The sequence below is a fragment of the Pelophylax lessonae genome (assembly GCF_965119305.1).
Source record: "Pelophylax lessonae genome assembly, chromosome: 6".
Taxonomy (NCBI): domain Eukaryota; kingdom Metazoa; phylum Chordata; class Amphibia; order Anura; family Ranidae; genus Pelophylax; species Pelophylax lessonae.
Window position 1 is genome coordinate 207845534 of NC_138773.1, and position 21881 is coordinate 207867414.

At 49.2% G+C, this 21881-nt stretch overlaps 1 protein-coding gene across 2 annotated transcripts in view; it reads left to right on the forward strand.

Moving 5' to 3' along the window:
• The window catches only part of LOC309559092 (uncharacterized protein), a 108248-nt gene that overhangs the window by 28204 nt on the left and 58163 nt on the right, over positions 1-21881 (forward strand). For both annotated transcript variants that reach the window (XM_082262227.1, XM_082262228.1), the window contains exon 4: positions 4717-4809. In XM_082262227.1, the coding sequence (XP_082118353.1) occupies positions 4717-4809 (93 nt within the window). The remainder of the gene's footprint in view (positions 1-4716; positions 4810-21881) is intronic.

The window sequence follows — 21881 nt, forward strand, 5'->3', positions numbered from 1 at the left end:
ATCGCAATTCGGAATAACCTTGACATCCACGGACTACGCATAGGCCCCTTAACTGAAAAAATCAGTATGTATGCAGATGACACTCTTCTATACCTCGCAGACCCTGATGACTCACTGTTCACGGCCTTGTCCCTCATCAAACAATTTGGTAGGTTCTCGGGCCTTCAGATTAACTGGGACAAGTCCCAGATTCTCCCTATAGACCACCCCTCCCCCCTCTAGTCCTCCTTCAATTTCCACTCTACAACGGGTTTCACGGATAAAGTATTTGGGAGTGTTGGCAACCTCTACCCCTCGGGATTACGTGACGGATAACATCCAACCCCTTTATGCTTTTAATTAAATTCAAAACTCCGATATGTGCCAAATTACCCCTGGGAGTCATGGGCAGGGTTAACCTAATTTAAATGGTCCTCCTTCCCAAGATTCTGTATGTCCTTTGGCATTCCCCGATATATCTCCCTCTGCGGATCTTCAAGCAAATGGAATCATTGCTCAAACCATTTGTCTGGGGACAAAGCAGACACAAACTCTCCTGGCGCAAGCTTAAAAACCCTTCCAATTTAGGGGGGGTGGCATTGCCGGATTTCAACCTTTTATTATCTGGCCGCACAGCTGTCGCAGCTGTTTCATTTGGATAAGACGGACAGACAACGCTTCCTTCTTCTCCTGTGCCCTGGCTGGTCCCACCAATCGGGTGACCCATTAATGGTTATCTTAGGGGTGTGAGAGGTAATGAGGATACGGGAAACCCTGATTCACTGCTGTACCATTACAGCAGGGTATGGGAGGTGGTGATGGCTAAACTACACCACCCGACCTTTCATGCTCACACCCCCATGTGGCATAACGCCGCCTTACCCGAGTTTCACACTCTGCCGGACGCGGGGCAGTGGAGCGGTAGAGGGATCATCTTCCTCTCGCATATTTTACAGGGGTCGAGCCTGGGCACATTTGCAGACCTGACTGATACCCACTCGTTTCCACCCCATATGCTGTTTCGGTATTACCAGGTGAGACATGCATTCCACACTCAATTTCAACCTGAGCCTCCTTCTATAGAACCCTCTTTCTGTACTTGAAATTATCAAAAGCACGGACCCGCAGCATTTGATCTCTTATTTTCTATGCGGAACTGCACACGCCCTCCTCCACCGTTCTGGCATACGCTGTTAAAATCAAATGGGAGGTGGATGTAGGAGATATAGACGACGAGGAATGGGACGATGCCCTTGAAGCGTGTAGGAAGGTGTCCCCCGGACTCTCACGCAATTATTCATACTACACGAACATACCTCACCCTCCCTGAGACTGTCTAGGTACCGGTCTGAAGTATCCCCTGACTGCCCGATGTCACGCGACAGTGGGCACCTTTTTTCACTTGCTCTGGAGCTGCCCCATTGTCCAGGGTTACTGGAAACAGATGGTGGTCTTCCTGCGTGATAAAATGGGCTCCCCGGTGCAACTAGACCCTAAACGGTGTCTTCTGGGAGTTTACCCAGACGAAGACATACCCAAAGCCCTTCTCTCTTTTCTGCACACCACACTCTTCTTGGCTAGAAAACTGATTGCCAGGAAATGGATGCGAGAGCGCCCCCCGGAGCTGAGTGAGTGGGTGGCAGAGGTGGATGGCATCTTGCCTTATCATAGACTTATGTATAAGCACAGGGGTAACCCCGCCAAATTTAATAAAATATGGGATCGTTGGACACAAAGACCCGACACTTGCAGTTGCTTGTCCTTGGCATCTCCCAGTTTCCCCAGACCTTCTGTCTCAGGGACCAGTACACTGTCAGGATCCAGGCTTCTTCCAATTGACAGCCTAGTTACTGAACGCCAATTGCTTAAAGCAAAGGGATGCTCAGAGTGGTAGATACCCTCTTACTGAGTAGAAAACCAGTCACTGAAAAATTTTTTTTTTTAAAAATATGGGAAAGATTCTGTGCCTGGTAGAAGCAAAGGGGTTTTGCTTCTACCTCTACTCCCATTATTCTGGAATTTTTACAAGATGGAGTAGATAAGGGTGTGGCAGTTTACACCCTTAGGGTACAGATAGCGGCTCTTTCGATATTTTTGGACACCAGTCTAGCAAAAGAGCTGTTAAAAGATTTTTGTTGGCTAGGAATAGGATTACCCCTTTTGCGAAAGACAGGTTCCCTCCTTGGGACCTGAACAGGGTCTTAGAGGCGTTCTCGAAGGACCCCTTTGAACCTATAAAGGAAATCTAATTTAAATTTCTGTCTTTAAAAGTAGCTTTCCTGTTAGCCATCACTACAGCAAGAAGAATCGGTGATCTACAGGCTCTTTCTATTAAAGAACCCTTTATGGTGGTCTTCCCAGATAGGATTGTTCTAAAGCCAGCCCTCTGTATTTACCCAAGGTAGCATCCTCGTTCCATAGAACTCAGGAGATCTACCAAAAAATAAGAGAGAATGGGAATTCCACTGTATTGATGTGAGAAGAGCTCTTCACTTATTTAGAGAGAACAAAAGCCTTCAGGAGATCAAACCACCTCCTAGTCCTTCATTCTGGGCCTAGGAAGGGATTGCAGGCTTCTAAGCCTTCATTGGCCAGGTGGATTAGACAAGCAATTACCACCTCTTATGAGGCATCAGGACTTCCTGCTCCAACTAAGGTAAAGGCGCACTCAACAAGAGCCATTGCCACATCCTGAGCTGAAAAGGCCGGAGCTTCATGGGAACAAATCCGCACTGCAGCCACCTGGTCTAGTCATGACACCTTCCTGAAGCATTACCGTATAGAAATACTGTCTCAACAAGACCTAGCCTTTGGCTGAAAAGTCTTGCAGGCAGTGGTCCCACCCTAAGGTAGGCAAAAAGGATCTCTATTATCCTCTCACTGTTGGGCTGTCCTGGAATGTGAGGAGAGAAAACTTACCGTTAGTTCACCGGTAACGGTCTTTTCTTCCGAGCCTTATAGGACTACCCGCCCTTGTTAAAAGGGTGAATGATAATATGGATAAATGTAGGTGATGTATACCTATAAAATTATGACACTTCCCTTGAAATTGGTTGTGGAAAATACTCTTATTACAACTGAGGGCTAGAGGGAAAGGTGGGGCCTTTTAACTAATCTTAATTAATTGTGTTTCCAGTAGGGAGGAGCCTCTCATCTCTCACTGTTGGGCCATCCTGGAAGGCTCGGAAGAAAAGACTGTTACCGGTGAACTAACGGGTACGTTTTTTTTTTTTTGCGGGACTGTGACATTGCGGCGGACAGATCGGACCCCTGACTGACCTTTTTGATGCTTTTGGGGGTACCAGTGACCTTTCTACAGTAATTAGTGCTATAAATTTGCACTGTTACTGTAATAATGACACTGGTAGGGAAGGGTTTAACAGCATAGGTGATCAAGGGGTTAAATGTGACCCTAGGGGAGTGATTCTAACTGTATGGGGGTTGGGCTTTTGAAATGATCAGAGACATGAGATCCTATATAGCAAGATCACACAAGCTCTTTGATCATTTCAGGGAGAAGGACGGTCAGCTGTGTTTACAACAGCCAACAGTCCTTCTCTCTCAGCGGGGAGCGATCGTGGGGGGTCAGGCAGCAATCTGAGCCGCCTGACACCCGCATCGACCTCCCCGCTACCGATTGCAAGCGAGAGCGCGCTGCCGGTGGCACGCTCTCGCCTCCTAGCTCCTCCCAGGCAAACGACGTAGATATACGTCGTTTTGCCTGTAGCAGCCAGCCTGCCGCAGTAAAAATACAGGAAACGGTCGGCAAGTGGTTAACAAGGGCCAAATTGTAATGGCTATATGACTGGGTCAGAGCAGCTCCAAAACTGCAACTCTGTGGGATGTTCCCGGTCTGCAGTGGTCAGGGCCTACCAAAAGTGAGCCAAGGAAGGAAAACCGGCAACATAACCATGTGTGGCCAAGGCTCATTTATGCACGTGGGGAGCAAAGCCAGGCCTGATTCAATAAAGGAGCTACTGTTGCTCAAATTGCTGAAAAAGGTAATGTTGGTTTCAATGTAAAATGGTGTTGGAACACACAGTGCATCTCAGTTTTATTACGTATGGGGCTGCGTAGCCACAAACCTGTTAGGGTGCCCATGTTGACCGGTATCCACAGCCAAAAGCACCTACAAAGGGCATGTGAGCATCAAAACTGGATGATGGTGTAGTGGAGGAAGGTGGTCTAGTCTGAGGAATCTTTTTACATCATGTGGATGACTGGGTGTGTGTGTGGCACTGACTTAGTGCATCCTGGTGATACATCTTCCCTATGAGAAGAAGGTAAGCCAGCGGAGGCAGTTTGATGCTTTGTCTAGTGGGGTCCATGCCTCGATAAGTCAGGGCTGTTAGCAGCAAAAGGGAGACCTACTCAATATTAGGTGGGTGGTCATAATGTAATTGGCTGACCGGTGTACTTGTCAGAAGCCATTCAATAACACTTTGGAGTTCCAGAGGAAAAAGCTAAGACATGCCGCAGCGGTGTGTTTTTTGTTTTTTTCCTACAGAGTAAGGACCCTTTTTTTTTTTTTTTTTTTTTGTGTGACTTTTATAATCTTGTACCTATATCCTATTATTATAAATAATCCACATTCCTAAGTAAACTTTTCTGGTCCCCTTTTCCCAGAAATTATTGTGGTTTTGTAACTATCCCAACAAAAATTCTTGCTATTTTTAGCTTATGTTTAACATCATGTCATATCGTTTTTATTAACTTGAAACAATTTTTATGTTCTAGAACTTTGAATAGTGTTGTGAGGAAACTTAGAAACAGTAAAAAAACGGTCAACCTTTCTTTGAGATGTTGCAGGATACATTCATTTCTTAAGAGGTAAGTTTGAAAGATCAGTCATATTTTTTGTTTAATCTATGGAGAGTAACTCCACTTTTGCTGAGAAAAAAAGCAATCCCCCTCTGAGTGATCAATTGTACATTGCAGAGATTTTATCAAACTTTGTTGCAGATTCTCACCTGTTTCTGCTCTGAAGAAAAAGCGGTTTGTTGTTTTGAAGAGTGAATCTGAATGGGAGTGACTTTTTCATTATCCGTTGTACAAATAGCTGCTAGGTTCTGACAAATAGTGCCCGCATCCCTGAAATCCAAATTCTATATGCAAGACCCCCTAATATGGGATTTTATAGGGCAACAAATATCACTAAAATAGTTAAAAAGTATATACATTTTAATTTAAGTGTAAAAAAAAAAAACCCATTCCAATACATAAGTTCAATAAAATGACATAGCCTAGCATAGCGGTTGACAAATACAGTAAGTAACCTCAAATCCACTGTGATGACAGATGTGAACCCTCAGATCAATGACGGAGATATGAACCCATTGCGTTTTAGAAAGATCATATATTCTTCAGGGAGACATGGTTACATAGTACGTTTTTTCTCTTACGTCCTCCGACAGTCGCCGCCTCTCCATATTCGTCACTATGGGGTTATTGACCTTTTCTCCGTAGGAGTAGCTAGGCAACAGAATATGTCAATATTAAAAGCTTTTAGCATATCCCACCCCCAAGGGGTGGTCCCCTCAGTCAATACCCTCCTGCTTCCTGTATCCATACCCCAGTTTCATTGTCTAGCTATCAGGAGTAGCAGGCTGTTCCTGTGCTGGGGCTTTTTGTCTCAGCCTTTATCTTCTTTTTTGATTTTATTTGAGTTTTTTTCTCTCTCTTTACTTAGCTGTTATTTTTTTTCAGCATTAGTTAGTTCTTCTGATGAAGAGGATCGTGCGGGCTGGGTCTCGGGCTGGCCCCCCTGGTCGCAGGTTGTGGGCCAGTGGCTTCCCAGCCTGCCATCGAGCGTTCAGTCAGGTTTTTTCCTGGCATGTGTGAACGACCCATCCCTGTTCGCTGCAGGGATGCTGCTGTGAGGTGGCTACCTCAATGGACGCCATGCGGTTTCGCACCGCTGTTCTACTGCGTCCTGTCTGCGACTCTCCCTGTCTTTTGTGCAGCGGCTTGATCGCTTGGGCGGGCTCCCCACGCCGTTCGCAAGGTAAGTGTACTCTGTGTGGGGACCTGTCTGTTTAGTGGGTGTCAGTCTGGGACTGTGTAACCCTGCATTTCTGTACACACTATTGGGCTCCCTGTCTGGTTTGCTGCTTCTGTGGGCTGCAAGAAGGGGGGCCATCCTGCACTGTGCTGTTTTGCCAGCGGTGTATTTTCTCTGTGTGACAGGCTGTATGCTGTGGGGCATGATGTGAGACATGTTATGCATACATGCGGCGGCCGCTGCTGCGATCCGCCATTTTTTTATTAATAGCATATGCTGGCCATTACTGTGTGTGGAGAGCGGCGTTTTTGGCGCCAAGTAAGATACCCCGGTGTTCCGGGACCCCACGGACAGGATACTGGAGTCTCTTGCCTGCCATACTTACTCGGTTACCGGTTCCATGCTAAAAGCTATTTTTGCTTCCCTTATGGCAGCTCAGGCTGTCGCGGATTGGACGCAGGTGCTCAGGCGCGTCCTGGTGGCTGATTCTGCCCCGCCGACAACGTTGGCTATGGTGGATCAAATTCATCAGGGTGTCATGTATTTGTGTGATGCGGACTTAGATGTAATCCCTTTGGCTGCACGTGTGCACAGCGTGGCGGTGTTGACACGCCGCTTGATTTGGCTGAAATGTTGGTCTGTGGACCAATCTTCTCGCAAAACTTTAGCTAATCAACCTTATACCGGATCTCGCCTTTTTGGCGACTCCCTGGATACGCTGATAAAGGGGATCTCTGGGGGTAAGAGCACGCTCTTGCCCCAGTCTCACAAGGCAAAGGGTGCTCAAGGTAAGAAGCATGCTTCGTTTAGACCCTCTCGGGTCCTTTCGTGCCTTTCGGTCGCACTATAAGGGCAAACCCTTCAAAGGTCAAGGCTCCCAAAAGAAGCCGTGGACAGGTAAGCAGAAGTCCGGCCAGTCCGGGTCCGCTGCCCATAACAATGCGGCCTGAAGGGGCGCCCTCACCCAGTTCTGGGGTGGGGGGACGTTTGCTCGGTTTTCTTTAACCCTGGCTGGCCCGCGTTCGGGACAGGTGGGTTCAGGAGATCGTTCAGTCCGGTTACAAGATCGAGTTTCTCTCTCGGCCGGCGAGCAGATTTTTTCCCTCAAATCTTCAACTGTCTCCGGAGCGTTTGCGAGATCTGCACCTGGCGGTGCGGGACCTGCGGGCTCAGGAAGTGGTGGTTCCGGTGCCTCATCGGGACAGATTTCGGGGGTTTTATTCAAATCTGTTCACTGTGCCCAGAAAGGAGGGCAAGGTACGTCCGATTCTGGACTTGAAAGCTCTGAACCGATTTGTGCGGGTTCGCAAGTTCCGCATGGAATCCCTGCGCTCGGTGGTGGCTGCCCTGGTTCCGGGGGAATTCATGGCCTCCATCGACTTGAAGGATGCGTACCTTCACATCCCCATTTTGGAGGGTCACCAGAGGTACCTTCGATTCGCCATTGCGGAGGGTCATTACAATTCGTGGCGCTGCCTTTTGGTCTCGCTTTGGCTCCGCGGGTGTTCACCAAGGTGCTTGCACCGGTTCTGGCTTTATTGAGAGCCCAGGGTATCTCGGTCCTGGGGTATCTGGACGACATTCTTGTTCAGTCTGCGACCAGTCAGGGTCTGGTGAAGGACCTGTCCGTCACGATGCAAACTCTACAGGAGTTTGGTTGGACGATAAACTTCCCAAAATCGACGCTGTGCCCGTCGGTTCGTCTTCCCTACCTGGGAATGATCCTGGACTCTGTTCAAGCTCAGGACACTTCAGGAAGAGGTCAGGTCCCTCCTGGACGTTCCGTGCTCATCCCTCCGGACGGGCATGAGGTGTCTAGGTTTGATGGTCTCTGCTTTCGAGGCGATTCCCTTTGCCCAGTTTCACACAAGGGGTCTCCAGGCGGAGATCCTGTCCAGGTGGGACGGGCGACCACAATCTCTGGATCTTCAGATCTCGTTGAGTCCTCGCACCAGAAGGGATCTTCTGTGGTGGCTACAGTCCCCGGCGGTGTCAGGGGCAAGTCTTTTCGTCCGCTTTCGTGGACGGTGATCGCCACGGATGCCAGCCTGTCGGGCTGGGGTGGTGTTCTGGGCGTTCTGTCCGCCCAGGGTACTTGGTCGGAGGGGGAATCCTCCCTTCCGATAAACATTCTGGAATTGCGGGCGATAAATCTCTGCCTTCGACGTTGGACGGACAGGCTTCAGGGCCGTCCGGTTCGGGTGCAGACGGACAATGCCACAGCGGTGGCCTACATAAACCACCAAGGGGGCACCAGGAGTGCCCGAGCGGCTCGGGAGGTGGCCGATATTCTGTCTTGGGCCGAGACGCACGTCCCGGCGATCACGGCGGTTCACATTCCGGGGGTGGAGAACTGGCAGGCAGATTCGCCAGACCTTGGACCAGGGGGAATGGTCGCTCCACCTGGATGTCTTCCAGATGTTGTGCGCGAAGTGGGGTCTCCCAGATGTGGACCTGTTCGCGTCTCGTCTGAACAACAAGGTGGGAAGGTTCGTGGCAAGGACACGCGATCCTCGGGCAGACGCGCCGGACGCGTTAGTGGCTCCGTGGCATCAGTATCGGCTGATGTATGCATTCCCACCGATTCAGTTACTTTCCAGGTTCCTTCGCAGGTTGTCCTCGGAACCGCTCATGGTAATTCTGGTGGCGCCAGACTGGCCTCACCGGTCTTGGTACGCAGACCTCGTGAATCTGGCGGTCGACGCTCCATGGCGTCTGCCTCTTCGAGAAGATCTTCTGTCTCAAGGACCGATATTCCATCCTGCTTTACAGTCGCTGGCTTTGACGGCCTGGCTGTTGAAACCGAGGTCCTGAAGGATAGGGGTCTCTCCCCGGTGGTCATTCATACCTTGATCAACGCTAGAAAGGCTTCTTCGGGGAAGGTTTACTACCATACTTGGAAGGCCTATTTTGCCTGGTGTGAGTCCAGGGGGTTTTCCCCTCGCTCATACTCGGTGTCTAGGGTGTTGTCTTTCCTTCAAACAGGTGTGGACCAGCGTTTGGCGTTGGCCACGATTAAGGGTCAGATTTCTGCGCTGGCCGTTCTTTTTCAACGTCCTGTGGCGTCTAATTCTTTGGTTAGCACTTTTGTTCAAGGGGTGCGACATCTGGTCCCTCCTAGGAGGGACCCTTTGCCTCCATGGGACTTGAACCTCGTTCTGTCCGTGTTGCAACGTGCTCCCTTTGAAAAGATCAGGGAGATCTCGTTGCTTCTGTTGTCCAAGAAGGTCGCTTTTTTGGCGGCGATCACTTCGGCTCGCAGAGTGTCGGAGCTGGCAGCCTTGTCCTGCAGGTCTCCGTATCTGGTGATTCACTTAGATAAGGTGGTCTTGCGACCTAACCCTTCTTTTCTTCCCGAAAAGGATCTCCGATTTTCATCTCAATGAGGACATTGTCTTGCCTTCACTTTGCGCGAAGCCTAAGCATCCGAAGGAGGTGGATTTACATTCCTTGGATGTTGTTCGGGCGATCAGGGTTTACCTGTCAGCGACTAAATCTTTTCGCAAGACGGATTCTCTTTTTGTCCTTCCTGAGGGGCCTCGGAAGGGCTTGGCGGCGTCGGCTTCTACCATCGCCAAATGGATCAGACAGACTATTGAGCAGGCATATGCTTTGAAGGGAAAAGTTCCCCCTATGCCTGTGAAGGCGCACTCTACCAGATCTCTGAGTACGTCTTGGGCCTGTCATCATCGGGCCTCTGTGGCCCAGGTGTGTAAGGCGGTGACTTGGTCGTCCGTTCACACCTTCTCAAAGTTCTACAAAGTGGATGTTCAGGCATCGGCAGATGCTTCCTTTGGCCGCAAGGTTCTTAGTGCGGCAGTACCTTAGGGTCCCTTATTTTTGGGCCCTTGGCTGTTTGGGATGTTTTTATCCCTGGGTTATTTGTTCTTCCTGGGTTATTGCTCCTGTTGAGCAACAGTTTTTTTTTTTTTTTCATGCTGCCCAGCTGGTTTCCTTCCTTTTGGTAAGGTTCCTTTCCCTGATGTGGGTCCGGCGTTGCCTTAGGCGCGGCTGCGTTTCCCACCCCTCATGTATGCACTGCTTTGGGACGTCCCCATAGTGACGAATATGGAGAGGCGGCGACTGTCGGAGGACGTAAGAGAAAACGGAATTTTTGTAAAATCTTACCTGTAAAATTCCTTTCTCTGAGTCCTCCGACAGTTGCCGCCCCCGCCCCTCTTTTGGGGTTTGTTTATGTACTCTACTGCTATTCTACTGAAACTGAGGTATGGATACAGGAAGCAGGAGGATATTGACTGAGGGGACCACCCCCTGGGGGTGGGATATGCTAAAAGCTTTTAATATTGACATATTCTGTTGCCTAGCTACTCCTACGGAGCAAAGGTCAATAACCCCATAGTGACGAATATGGAGAGGCGGCGACTGTCGGAGGACTCAGAGAAAGGAATTTTACAGGTAAGATTTTACAAAAATTCAGTTTTTTTTTTTTTTTTTTTTTTTTTTTTTTTTTTCCTTTTTCTGCTCTGGTTTCACAACAATGGAAGAACATCCGCATAGTTTAAAAACACAGAAATATGGTCTTTGCTGTCGCCTGTCATCTCGGAGGTCATACCAAAAGGAAGCCCCCACCTCTAACTCCATGAAATCACAAGGGGTAGATGTAATGAGGACCCAGATAATTGAAGAGAATCTTCAAGCACCCTATAGGGATCCAAAGGGGAGATGGGGAGATGAAGGGGGCAAGGAAGAAACAAGACCCCTAGTCTGCTGTGGACACTAGAAAGCCAGCACTGCTAGAGTATGATCAAAATCCTAAATTCAGAGGCTCAGTCCTTCCACACGCCACGTTCATATCTCTGTCATCACAGTTGATCTGAGGGTTCACATCTTTCACAGTTGATCTGAGGGTTCACATCTCTGTCTTCAGTTGATTTGAGGTTACGCTCACACAACAATATTGTATTTGTCAACCGCTATGTTATGTCATTTTATTGAACTTCTGTATTGTATTGTTTCTTTTTACATGTAAATAAAATTTATATACTTTTTAACTATTTTGGTGATATTTGTTGCCCTATAAAATCCTATATTAGGGGGTCTTGCATATAGAATCTTTCATTATCAATCAGCCAATGTACTTGCATTCTTCTCCTAGAAAAAAAAAGCAGGGTCTGAATTAGGGCTGAACGATAGTCGATGTGATATTGACTATTGTTCTGCAGGCACGGGCGATATTCATATCGCCGAAGCCACGATATTCAGGCATTAGGCAAGGCGGGGAGAAGTCGGGACTCGGGGGGAGGAGGACGACTCAGTGATTGCATCCGTCCCACACTTCCCTCCCAGCTCTGCCTCTAGTATCCAGCCGACCATTACTCCGCCCTGCTCCGCCCATTGTCTCTCCTGGCTGCATCGGGGGCGGGATCAGGCTGTACTGTTTTTTGATGGAGAGACAATGGGCGGAGCAGGGCGGAGTAATGGTCGGCTGGATACTAGAGGCAGAGCTGGGAGGGCTGGAGTACGGGGCGGATTGCATGGCGTCGGAGAGGCTACAGTGTTTGCAGCAGGAGAGGGGGGAGAGACGCGTCCGGAGCATGGCGGAGGAGCACCGCGGGACAAAGGCTGCTACCGACAGCCCGCTTCCTCTACACTCTGGCTCCGACACAAGGCTCGGGCAGGAGAAGTTCTACGAGTGCGGTGGATCCCCTGGCAGAAAGCTGAGCTCTGCTAACTGATTCCTCCTCCGGAGACTGTCTGGGAGAAATATCGCTATATATATCGTTAAAAACGAAATATCGCAATATACTTTTTTCCCCAATATCGTGCAGCCCTAGTCTGAATCCATTTTTAGATGTGATTTACCCTTTAGTAGTAGCTCACCAAAAGCGAAAGTTTTTTTGTTGCAGAGGATGCCTAAAATCTGACTTTATGCAGACTTCTGGGAAAATCGGCATGCCAGTCACAAACGGGAAATTGCATTTCTGGGGGTGCTCTGTACACCAGTGGTGTACAGAACGCCTTCAGGTTGCCATGTTGCATTGAATTTTACAGAAACTAAAGTGCTGTGGATTGAAGAAGGGTAATTTTGTAATAGCATTCAATTACAACATGGGGTTGATTTGCCAAAACTGCATAGTGCAAAATCTGGTGCAGCTGTCCATGGTAGGCAATCGGCTTCTACTTTCAAGCTTGTTAAAATAAGCTTTGACAAAAAAAAACTCTCTATGCAGAGCTGCACCAGACTTTGCATTCTCCAGTTTTAGTAACTCAACCCCAATGGCTTGTATAGTAATGGTCTATGCATTTTTTTTTTCCCCCCCCCAAGAAAGTGGAGTTACCCTTTAAGGACTCATTCACACCAAAAGCAGTCAAACCTATATGCAAAAAAATATGAACATATTTAAATGAGCCTAGTTTACACCATTGCATTGCTTTAAAGTGTGTTTAAAAGGGGTGGAAAGCATGCTGCATTTTCTAGCCACTGAATGTATATGAGTGCACATGAATGCACCACAAAGACAAGTGAATGTAACTAACAAACAAAAAACACATTTCTCTTTCGTTTGACGGACACAGCTCTTCATCTTCATGACCGTAGGGTTATACCGCCTCCTACAGAAGTAGGACACTAAGCAGAGAAAAAAGCTTGAGCACGCCTATGGGGCAATCCCTGGGGGTATACTCCCACTTCCTTCTATAGGTATTCAGTTTTTTTCTGCCTAGTTGGAAGTAAGGACCTAGTTCCTTGCTGGGATCTCTGGTCCTGGCAATGTTTTTTCATTTTAAATTGAATTTCTCTTACGTTCTCTGACAGTCACAGCCTGTTCAGTTAGCCTTCACGAGTGGGTAATGCGCCTCTCTGCAGGAGTAGGCTTGGCAGTGAAAAGGTTAACAAACAAAAGCTTTTACACATAATACACCTCTAGGGGGCTGTTCCTCAGCTGTTACCCATCATCCACTAGGTTCTGCTCTTCAGTTTTATGCTGCCTAGCGTAGGAGTAGGTCATAGGTTTACCTGCTGGGACCTATGTCTATTTTTTTGTCTTTTTCTTTGAAAAAAGTTTTTTTTCTTTATTTCTTTCCTCGCTCACTCGCTAGTTAGTCAGAAGGATCCCTGGAGGACTACAAGCGACAGCAGTGGGCCTCGCACTGGATAATATAGATCCTTACGGAGTCCAAGCCTGCCAACGAGCAGGTCATTGGTGCGCCCAGGCCTCGCAACGACAGTGCCCCTAAGGACGGGGACGAGCCTGCAGAGAACCTATCTTCTCCCGGATGTCTCAACTCGAATGCTTGCGTGTTGCTAGCATCCCTTCCTGGCTGCCGGCACCCCCACTCAGTGTGAGAGGTGTTCCGTGTCGGAGTGGAGCCCGCATTTTGTGGAATGGCGAGTGAAACTACCCCCGTGTCCACAGTTATCTGGGGGTGTGTTGTGGGCCCACTCCTAGGGGAAGGCAGAAAAATTTGGTCTCTGTAGTATCCCGCTTCCTGGCCGGTTTAGGCGGCCCCTATCTCCCTGCCCCCGCTGGGGGCGCTGTGCTTTGCACAATGCCTGGGTGGGGGTTGTGGGGACTTTGTATGTCTGGGGGATGCCTCTGAGGTGTCCTCGCGGTGGCCAGGTCCCTGGGTTTGTGCTGATTTGGTGCCATTCGATCGGCATGCTATCTGGCCTCATTGTGTGGGCAGCAGCCATTTTCTGGCTGTCGGCGCCGGAACCATCTTTGTTGTGGGCCGCCACCTAGTAAGGGCGGCGGCCATTTTGTGAGTGCTTCCTCCCATTTACTTTCATTAGGCATTCATTGTAATGTGGCTTAGGGCATGGATTGGCCTCTAGTGCGGGCGGTCGCTTCTCCCTTCACTGCAGCAGCGTGTGTGAGGTGCTAGTGTATACTGTCACTGTGGGGTTGATTTTTCCTGCAAAACTGTTTTCTCATTTCACCGTTCAAGGATGGCCTACATATGAGAGATTCTGGCTCCACCCTACAGGAAACACAACTAATTTGCAGCTGTTAAAAGGTCCCACCCGTACCTTGGGGTTCAGTTGTGTTTTCAACCTACACCGGAACGTTTTTTTTTTTTTTTTTACTTTGACCTGAAGGCAATTGATTGTCTAATAGGTACCCCTGTAAGAGCAATACGGATGGTATCTGGGGAAACCCTGTTAAATTGCCTCCCTATCTGCTTTCCTTGGGAAAAGGGAAACTTGCAGGATGCCAAAATGCTTGCCAGGTAGTCGGCTTCCTTAAGTAAAGAAAGACCCTCCATACCTGAAGTCCTGGTAGTCTCCACAGGAAAAGTCTCCTCCATAAGCTCTCCTATGCTTGGTAAGCGCTAAAGGAAATTAAAATCTCCCGCCGGAAGAAGCGCTGCATGCCTCGTTCTGAATACCGAAAGTTCCGGTTAAGCGGGGAGGAGCGAGCTAACACAGGCATGGAGGAGACGCCGGACCCGCGTGCTAAGCCGGCAGGAATGGCGGACCATCCGGCTGCTAAGGGGAAACCCCCCAGGGAGACAAAGACCACCGCATTGCGTCCCGTAGGGGAACAAGCAGTAACACAGGTGGCTGCAAGGAATGACCGCGACAGACCAGGTAAGTGATTCTCCGGTCTGTGGGGGTCCACTGCTATTGTTATATAGGATAGCATGACTGTTAGGAACGCTTCCTGAGCACACTGATTTGCTGTCATGAGTCTGCAACCTAAAGGGTTAACCTAGAGCAGATTAAATAAAGCAGCCTGTTTGCCAATTATTGGAATTAAACAGCTCAGCAGCACTGTGTCTTTGCTTTCTTGTCTGCAGCTCCTCCTGTGTTCCTGAAGCCTGTGTCCTGTTACCTGTTTGATACCCGTTTTGACCTTTGGCTTGTTCCTGACCTTGTTGACCTGCTGCCCGTCCTGACCCCCGGCTTGTTTGACCATTCTCTCGGATCTCCCTTGTCTGCTTATCCGCCTTCGGCTCTTGACCGGTTTCTCCCTTGGTGGGGCGACCCTGAGGACCGTGACCTGGTATCCACACGCAGCGAAGTCCATCCTCACCACTAGAGGCTCTGGCAAAAAACGGTGGATAGTTAGATTCCGCACCTCAGGTTAGCCTGTCTCACTTACCTTGGGGGTTCCCGTCTAAGCTCCGCCCTCCGGCACACGTGGGGCCTTCCTCTGCCATCAGGCTACCACTTGTATCCAGGGCTGTGGAGTCGGAGGAAATTTTGGGTACCTGGAGTTGGCAAACAATGCACAGACTCCTACTCCTACTAAATTTAGATTGGAATAAAAAAAAAAAAAGCAAGTTTAAAGGTCCCAATTCACAAAAAGTTATAATTAATTACTTGGTATAAGGAAACTTAGGCTCCATGCACACAGGGCGTCATAAAAACGTGCTCCAAAGCTGTTTACATAACGCCGGGAAACAGCAGCTGTAAAAACGTGCTTTCAGTAGCTTTTTCTACTAGCGTTATTGCACGTTTGGCCACAGTAGCTGTTAGCAGCGTTTTTTTCTGCCTCCATTCAAAATCAATGGTTCCCTATGGGAGTCTATTGATTTGAATGGAAGTCACACCGCAGGTCGGATCAGGGTGATCCGACTTGCGGTGCGACCTGCATTGTGAGAATCTTGAGGGGGAACTCCACGCCAAAATGGGGAAAAAAACGGCGTGGGGTTCCCCCCCAGGTTCCAAACCAGGCCCTTCGGATCTGGTATGGAATTTGAGGGTAGCCCCACGCCGAAAAAACGGCGTGGGGTCCCCCCCAAAATCCATACCAGACCCTTATCCGAGCATGCAGTCCGGCATGCCAGGAAAGGGGAGGGGACGAGCGAGCGGCCCCACCCCCCCTGGATCATACCAGGCCACACGCCCTCAACATGGGGGGGGTGTGGGTGCTTTGGGGCAGGGGGGGCTCTGCACCCCGCACCTCAAAGCACCTTGCCCCCATGTTGATGAGGACAAGGGCCTCATCCCCACAACCCTGGCCGGTGGTTGTGGGGGTCTGCGGGCAGGGGGCTCATCGGAATCTGGAAGCCCCCTTTAACAAGGGGGCCCCGATCCCGGACCCCCTCCCTATGTGAATGGGTATGGGGTACACTGTACCCCTACTCATTCACCCCATAAAATGCAGTGTATGGAAATAACGACAGGAGACGTTTTGGAAAATTTATTAAAAATCTTCATCCGGCTCTTGTCCTCTCCGGGGGTCTTCTCCTCTCCGAGGGTCTTCTGCTCTTTTGCTGTCCGCCCTTCTTGTCTTCTCCTCTCCGGGGGTCTTCTGCTGTCCGCCCTTCTGCTGTCCAATCTTCTTGTCTTCTCGTCTCCGGTCTTCTGCTCTTTTGCTGTCGGCTGTCGGCTGTCCTTCTTCCTCCGGTCCTCCTCCTCCGACGTCTTCAGCGATTATGCCGGCCTCTGGTCTCTGCAGCTTATTATATAGCCATTAGGGGCGTGGTCGCCAGATGACGTCATCGGGAGACCACGCCCCCTTGTGTCACGGATGACGTCATCTGTGACACAAGGGGGCGTGGTCTCCCGATGACGTCATCTGGCGACCACGCCCCTAATGGCTATATAATAAGCTGCAGAGACCAGAGGCCGGCATAATCGCTGAAGACGTCGGAGGAGGAGGACCGGAGGAAGAAGGACAGCCGACAGCAAAAGAGCAGAAGACCGGAGAGGAGAAGACAAGAAGATTGGACAGCAGAAGTGCGGACAGCAGAAGACCCCCGGAGAGGAGAAGACAGCAGAAGACCCCCGGAGAGGAGAAGACAAGAAGGGCGGACAGCAAAAGAGCAGAAGACAGCAGAAGACCCCGGAGAGGAGAAGACAAGAAGGGCGGACAGCAAAAGAGCAGAAGACCCTCGGAGAGGAGAAGACCCCCGGAGAGGACAAGAGCCGGATGAAGATTTTTAATAAATTTTCCAAAACGTCTCCTGTCGTTATTTCCATACACTGCATTTTATGGGGTGAATGAGTAGGGGTACAGTGTACCCCATACCCATTCACATAGGGAGGGGGTCCGGGATCGGGGGCCCCCTTGTTAAAGGGGGCTTCCAGATTCCGATGAGCCCCCTGCCCGCAGACCCCCACAACCACCGGCCAGGGTTGTGGGGATGAGGCCCTTGTCCTCATCAACATGGGGGCAAGGTGCTTTGAGGTGCGGGGTGCAGAGCCCCCCCTGCCCCAAAGCACCCACACCCCCCCATGTTGAGGGCGTGTGGCCTGGTATGATCCAGGGGGGGTGGGGGCGCTCGCTCGTCCCCTCCCCTTTCCTGGCATGCCGGACTGCATGCTCGGATAAGGGTCTGGTATGGATTTTGGGGGGGACCCCACGCCGTTTTTTTGGCGTGGGGCTACCCTCAAATTCCATACCAGATCCGAAGGGCCTGGTTTGGAACCTGGGGGGGAACCCCACGCCGTTTTTTTCCCCATTTTGGCGTGGAGTTCCCCCTCAAGATTCTCAAAGTGCAGGTCGCACCGCAAGTCGGATCACCCCGATCCGACCTGCGGTGTGACTTCCATTCAAATCAATAGGCTCCCATAGGGAACCATTGATTTTGAATGGAAGAAAAAAAACGTATAACGTGGCTTAACGCACGTTAAGCCACGTTATGGAGCCTTATGGAGCCTTTAGCAGCGTCAGACGTTTTTTGCAGCTTGACGCTGGAGCTCCTGAACCCACAGTTCCTGGGTTTTTTTTGGAGCTGTAAAACGCCTATGCCACTTGGAGCTCCTAAAAGCTCTATGTGTGCATGAGGCCATAGAATAACATGGATGGGCGTTCTGCAGCTGCAAAAAAAAACGTCTGACGCTGCTAACAGCAGCTGTAAAAACGTCCAGTGTGCATGAGGCCTTATAATTGAGGAGGCCAAATGTAAAAAGGAAGAACTACAGAAAGTTGTGAAAGGACGTTTTGTCTTCCTTTAAAATGGAATGCATGCACACGTCAGCGTCAATTATTTTGCTATTAATGTTAATTTGTGGATGAAAATAACAAAACAATAACACGGACCCTCGGATTAAAGGACACAGGCACATCACACCAGTGATTACCTTCAGAAGTGGAGGGGTTCTAGAAGATTTTGAAATGACAAAGGAACAGATTTTATGTGTTGTGACAGATAACGCTTCTTACATGTTGAGCACAATTGAGAAGATGAACGCAGATGAAGAAGGTAACAAACCGATATTAGAGTTAGGGGAAGACAGCTGTCAGGGAACTATTCGGAGAATAATCTTAGACCTGGCACATTAGCCAGTTCTCAACACGGCCGCGCCCACATGAATACGCACACAGGTATTGCAAACGCACATTCGCTAGGGCGAAGACGTGTGCGTGCTGGTGCACAAGGTGGACGTCCAATCTAGGGCTGCAACGACTCGTCGGCGTAGTCGACTATGAAAATTCGTCGACGTGCGTGAAAGGCGTCGACTCGTCACGCATGACATCACACGCCCCCTGCTCGCATTGCCGGCCGGGCCGCTGCGTTGATTGGGGCCGCTGCACTGCCCTGCTCCCGGCCCCCGCTGCGCTCCAGTCCAGAGTGTCCGGCTCTTCTACGTCAGCCGCTGTGAGCGGCATGACGTCCCGGGGCGAGCTGACTCTCTGTGGCTGCAGACTGCCGCCAACGCTGATGATCCCTCTCACTGTCCCACACAGACGAGACGTCACGCGCCACTCCAGCAGCATCATGTGATCGCAGGTGAACCTGAGGGGTCTACACTGGCTTACTAAGTGGTCTGTACTAGGTGGGAGGGCTTACTGAGGGGTCTGTACTAGGTGGGAGGGCTTACTGTGGGGTCTGTACTAGGTGGGAGGGCTTACTGTGCGGTCTGTACTAGGTGGGAGGGCTTACTGAGGGGTCTGTACTGGGAGGGGACTTACTGAGGGGTCTGTAGTGGGAGGGGGCTTACTGAGGGGTCTGTAGTGGGAGGGGGCTTACTGAGGGGTCTGTAGTGGGAGGGGGCTTACTGAGGGGTCTGTACTGGGAGGGGGCCTACTGAGGAGTCTGTACTTTTTGTTATTCAAAGGATTAATTAGCTAATCAAAAAAAGAACACTCAATTAAGGAAAAAAAAATAAAATAAAAATAATCATTAGATTAGTCGACAGACAAAATAATTGTTAGTTGCAGCCCTAGTCCAATCCCAGCACCCTCTGGCCTTTAAAAGGATATCTGTGGCACATGAACATTGCTGACTGGTCTTCAGCTTCCTGTTTCCTGCTTCCTGTTCCTGTGTTTGCTGCTGCTTCTGATCACCTGTTGTCAACCCGGCTTGTTCTTGGATTCCGCTTGTCTCGCTCCCAGCTCTGACTTCGGATTGTTCACGGATCTTCTCTTGTCATCTGCCCTGTGTATGACCCGGGCTTGCCTAACCACGACTCTATCTGATCTGCTGACCACTGGCTTACTGACCTCTGCTTCTGTCCCCGATGTATGCCTTCGGCTGTGCCTTGTCTGCTGTGATCTGCCTTGGTGCCCACCTGCTGTACCCAGCCTGCAGATCCAGCCTCCAGTACTTACCTGTGGATCCTGCCAGCTGCACTCTCCATTACAAACTACTTCCAGCCGTGTGCAGTCTGCAACTTCCACAGCACTCCTGGGTCCTAGTGCTCACCTCCTCTGGTGTTCACCTGCAGAGAGATCTACCTACCACCAACCCTCATCTGGGGCACAGCTGGCAATCCCTTCTACTATGGGCTTCGTGCTTCCTGTTACCACCTTCAGGGACACCGAGCACTCAGCCGCAAGGAGAGCCCTCTCAGCATTTCGGCTTCAGGACCAGGTACATAACAGCTCTGCAAGTATTGGAGAAAGTTTAGAAACTGTAGAGAATGCTGACATTTTTTTTTAGACAACTTTGTTGAAGAAGCATTGCAGCTTGCTACTATTCATCATATGCGATGTGCTGTTCATACACTGCAACTTGCCATAAGAGATGGATTAAAAGATTGCCATGCAGCTACACTATTTGGCAAATTACGACAAGTAACTGTTGCAGCCAGGGTCCCGAAAACGGATGCAGTTTTGAAAAGACATGCAGGAAAAGGAGCCATTTTGGATCAAACAACTCGCTGGGGAAGCACTTATTTAATGGTGAAGCGTTTGCTTGAACTTAAGACTTCATAGAAGAAATGGACAGTGAAAATCTTGCATTAACTGAAAGCCAGTGGACACAAACAAAAGAGCTGGAGAACCTTCTTTCTCACCCCTTCACTGACACCAAGAGGTTGCAATGTGACGCTCTAACCCCAGGTAAATTTCTCTTGGAATGGAAGAGCCTGTTATATCGCCTGAACAAAAATGGAGGGTTAATAGCTGAGGGCATTGCATCTTCAATGGTGAAAAGAGTCTTTTGCTGGAAAATTAAATCTGGTTAGCGGCTGTTTATGTTGACCCAATAAGCCGACTTGTTGAACAGTGAACAGACTGCTACTGGGGAAAAAGGCCCTCTATGATGTAGCAGTTCGCATGAAGGGATTACGACCTGAAATACCTCCACAGGATGAAGTTCTTTTAAGCAATAGTAACTCAGGATCATCTTCAAATGAAGAATTAGACTTTGATTCCTTCTTAGAGAAAATGGAAGTTGCTAAAGGAAAGCGACGTCGCATAAGCGTTACAGAACCAGTAAATTTCAAAATAAAAAAAATTCCAACAGGAGTTTTATAAAGCACTAAAAGGTTGAAAAGTAGGATCTCTCATCAAAACTTACTGTTGAAGAAGCCATCCTTGTTTATCCAGATATCGTTAGTGATGTGGCCAGAATAGTTAACTGCAATGCCACCCACCCAAGTCAGTGTCGAAAGATTAATACCTTTTTTTTTTTAACACTTTTCAAAATAAGGTTTAATTGTAAGAGGTTTAAAATTGGTGCGAATAAACATATTTACAGAAAAATGGGTTACAAAGAAATAGACACAATACAGCAATTTAGAAATATGAAGATAAAGAATGAAAATACTTGCATTAAAACTGTCCTGGTATTACCTTTGTTTCCGAAGCTGAACAGGTATGATTGGTTCCCTTGAGCGATGTCATTGCATGGATGCTATGATGAGACTGAACTTTATCAGTTCCTGTCCTTTTCTCTGACCCTCCAGGGGGTGTCGCCAGAAGTACTTGGCCAATAGGCTCTGGGACCATGGGCGGTCCCCCTGGAGGCTCACACACGCTAAGACACATCCTGTTTAGACAGATAATTAAAATAACTCATATCTGACAGATTATTAAAATAACTCCTATCTGGAAATATGTAACGGTTACATACTTGAAACCGATATTTTATTGTACGGTTTTGAATCTGCTTTTTTACAGACACTAAAAATGGGTTATCTCAGAATAACCTCTGACCTGTAAGGCATCTGATCGTTAGCTGGTCTCCCCCAGCAACGACCGTGATCAAGTTTGATCTTCGGTCGGTATGTTATCTGGCATTCAAATATATATTTTCTAGAGACATATCTTGCTTGTGTATAAAGTTAGGACGTTTGGGGTTAACTGTGGTCATTTTCCGAATGACCCTTTGCTGTGGAATTTACCAGACAGCTTCCCTGGCCATCTGCTCAGATTACGACAGGCTTCTGACCAGGCAGAGACAGTGCAGCTAGCATGTCCGTCTGCTTGTTTATGATAAAGGTGTGAAAAGTGGCAGCTGCGCAGGAACCTGCATTCAGTGACCCAGGGGGTCATTAACACTGCCAAAAGGGCTGGGGGATGAGGCTGGTAAGAAATGACCCATTTGGTTTCTAACATGGTCAGTTGAGCTCGAAACACAAGATGGATGCTTGCGACAGGGTTTGAACGAAATGGCTGCCTGACAAACTACCATTACACCTCCCCTTCTTGTGGGCGCGTAGGTGGGAATTGCAATTTCCCGCCTAACGCAACCGACTCCCGTGGGTTCGGTTTGTCGTGACAAACCATCAGCGTTGCCGTGGGTGCTGCCTTTCTTCTGC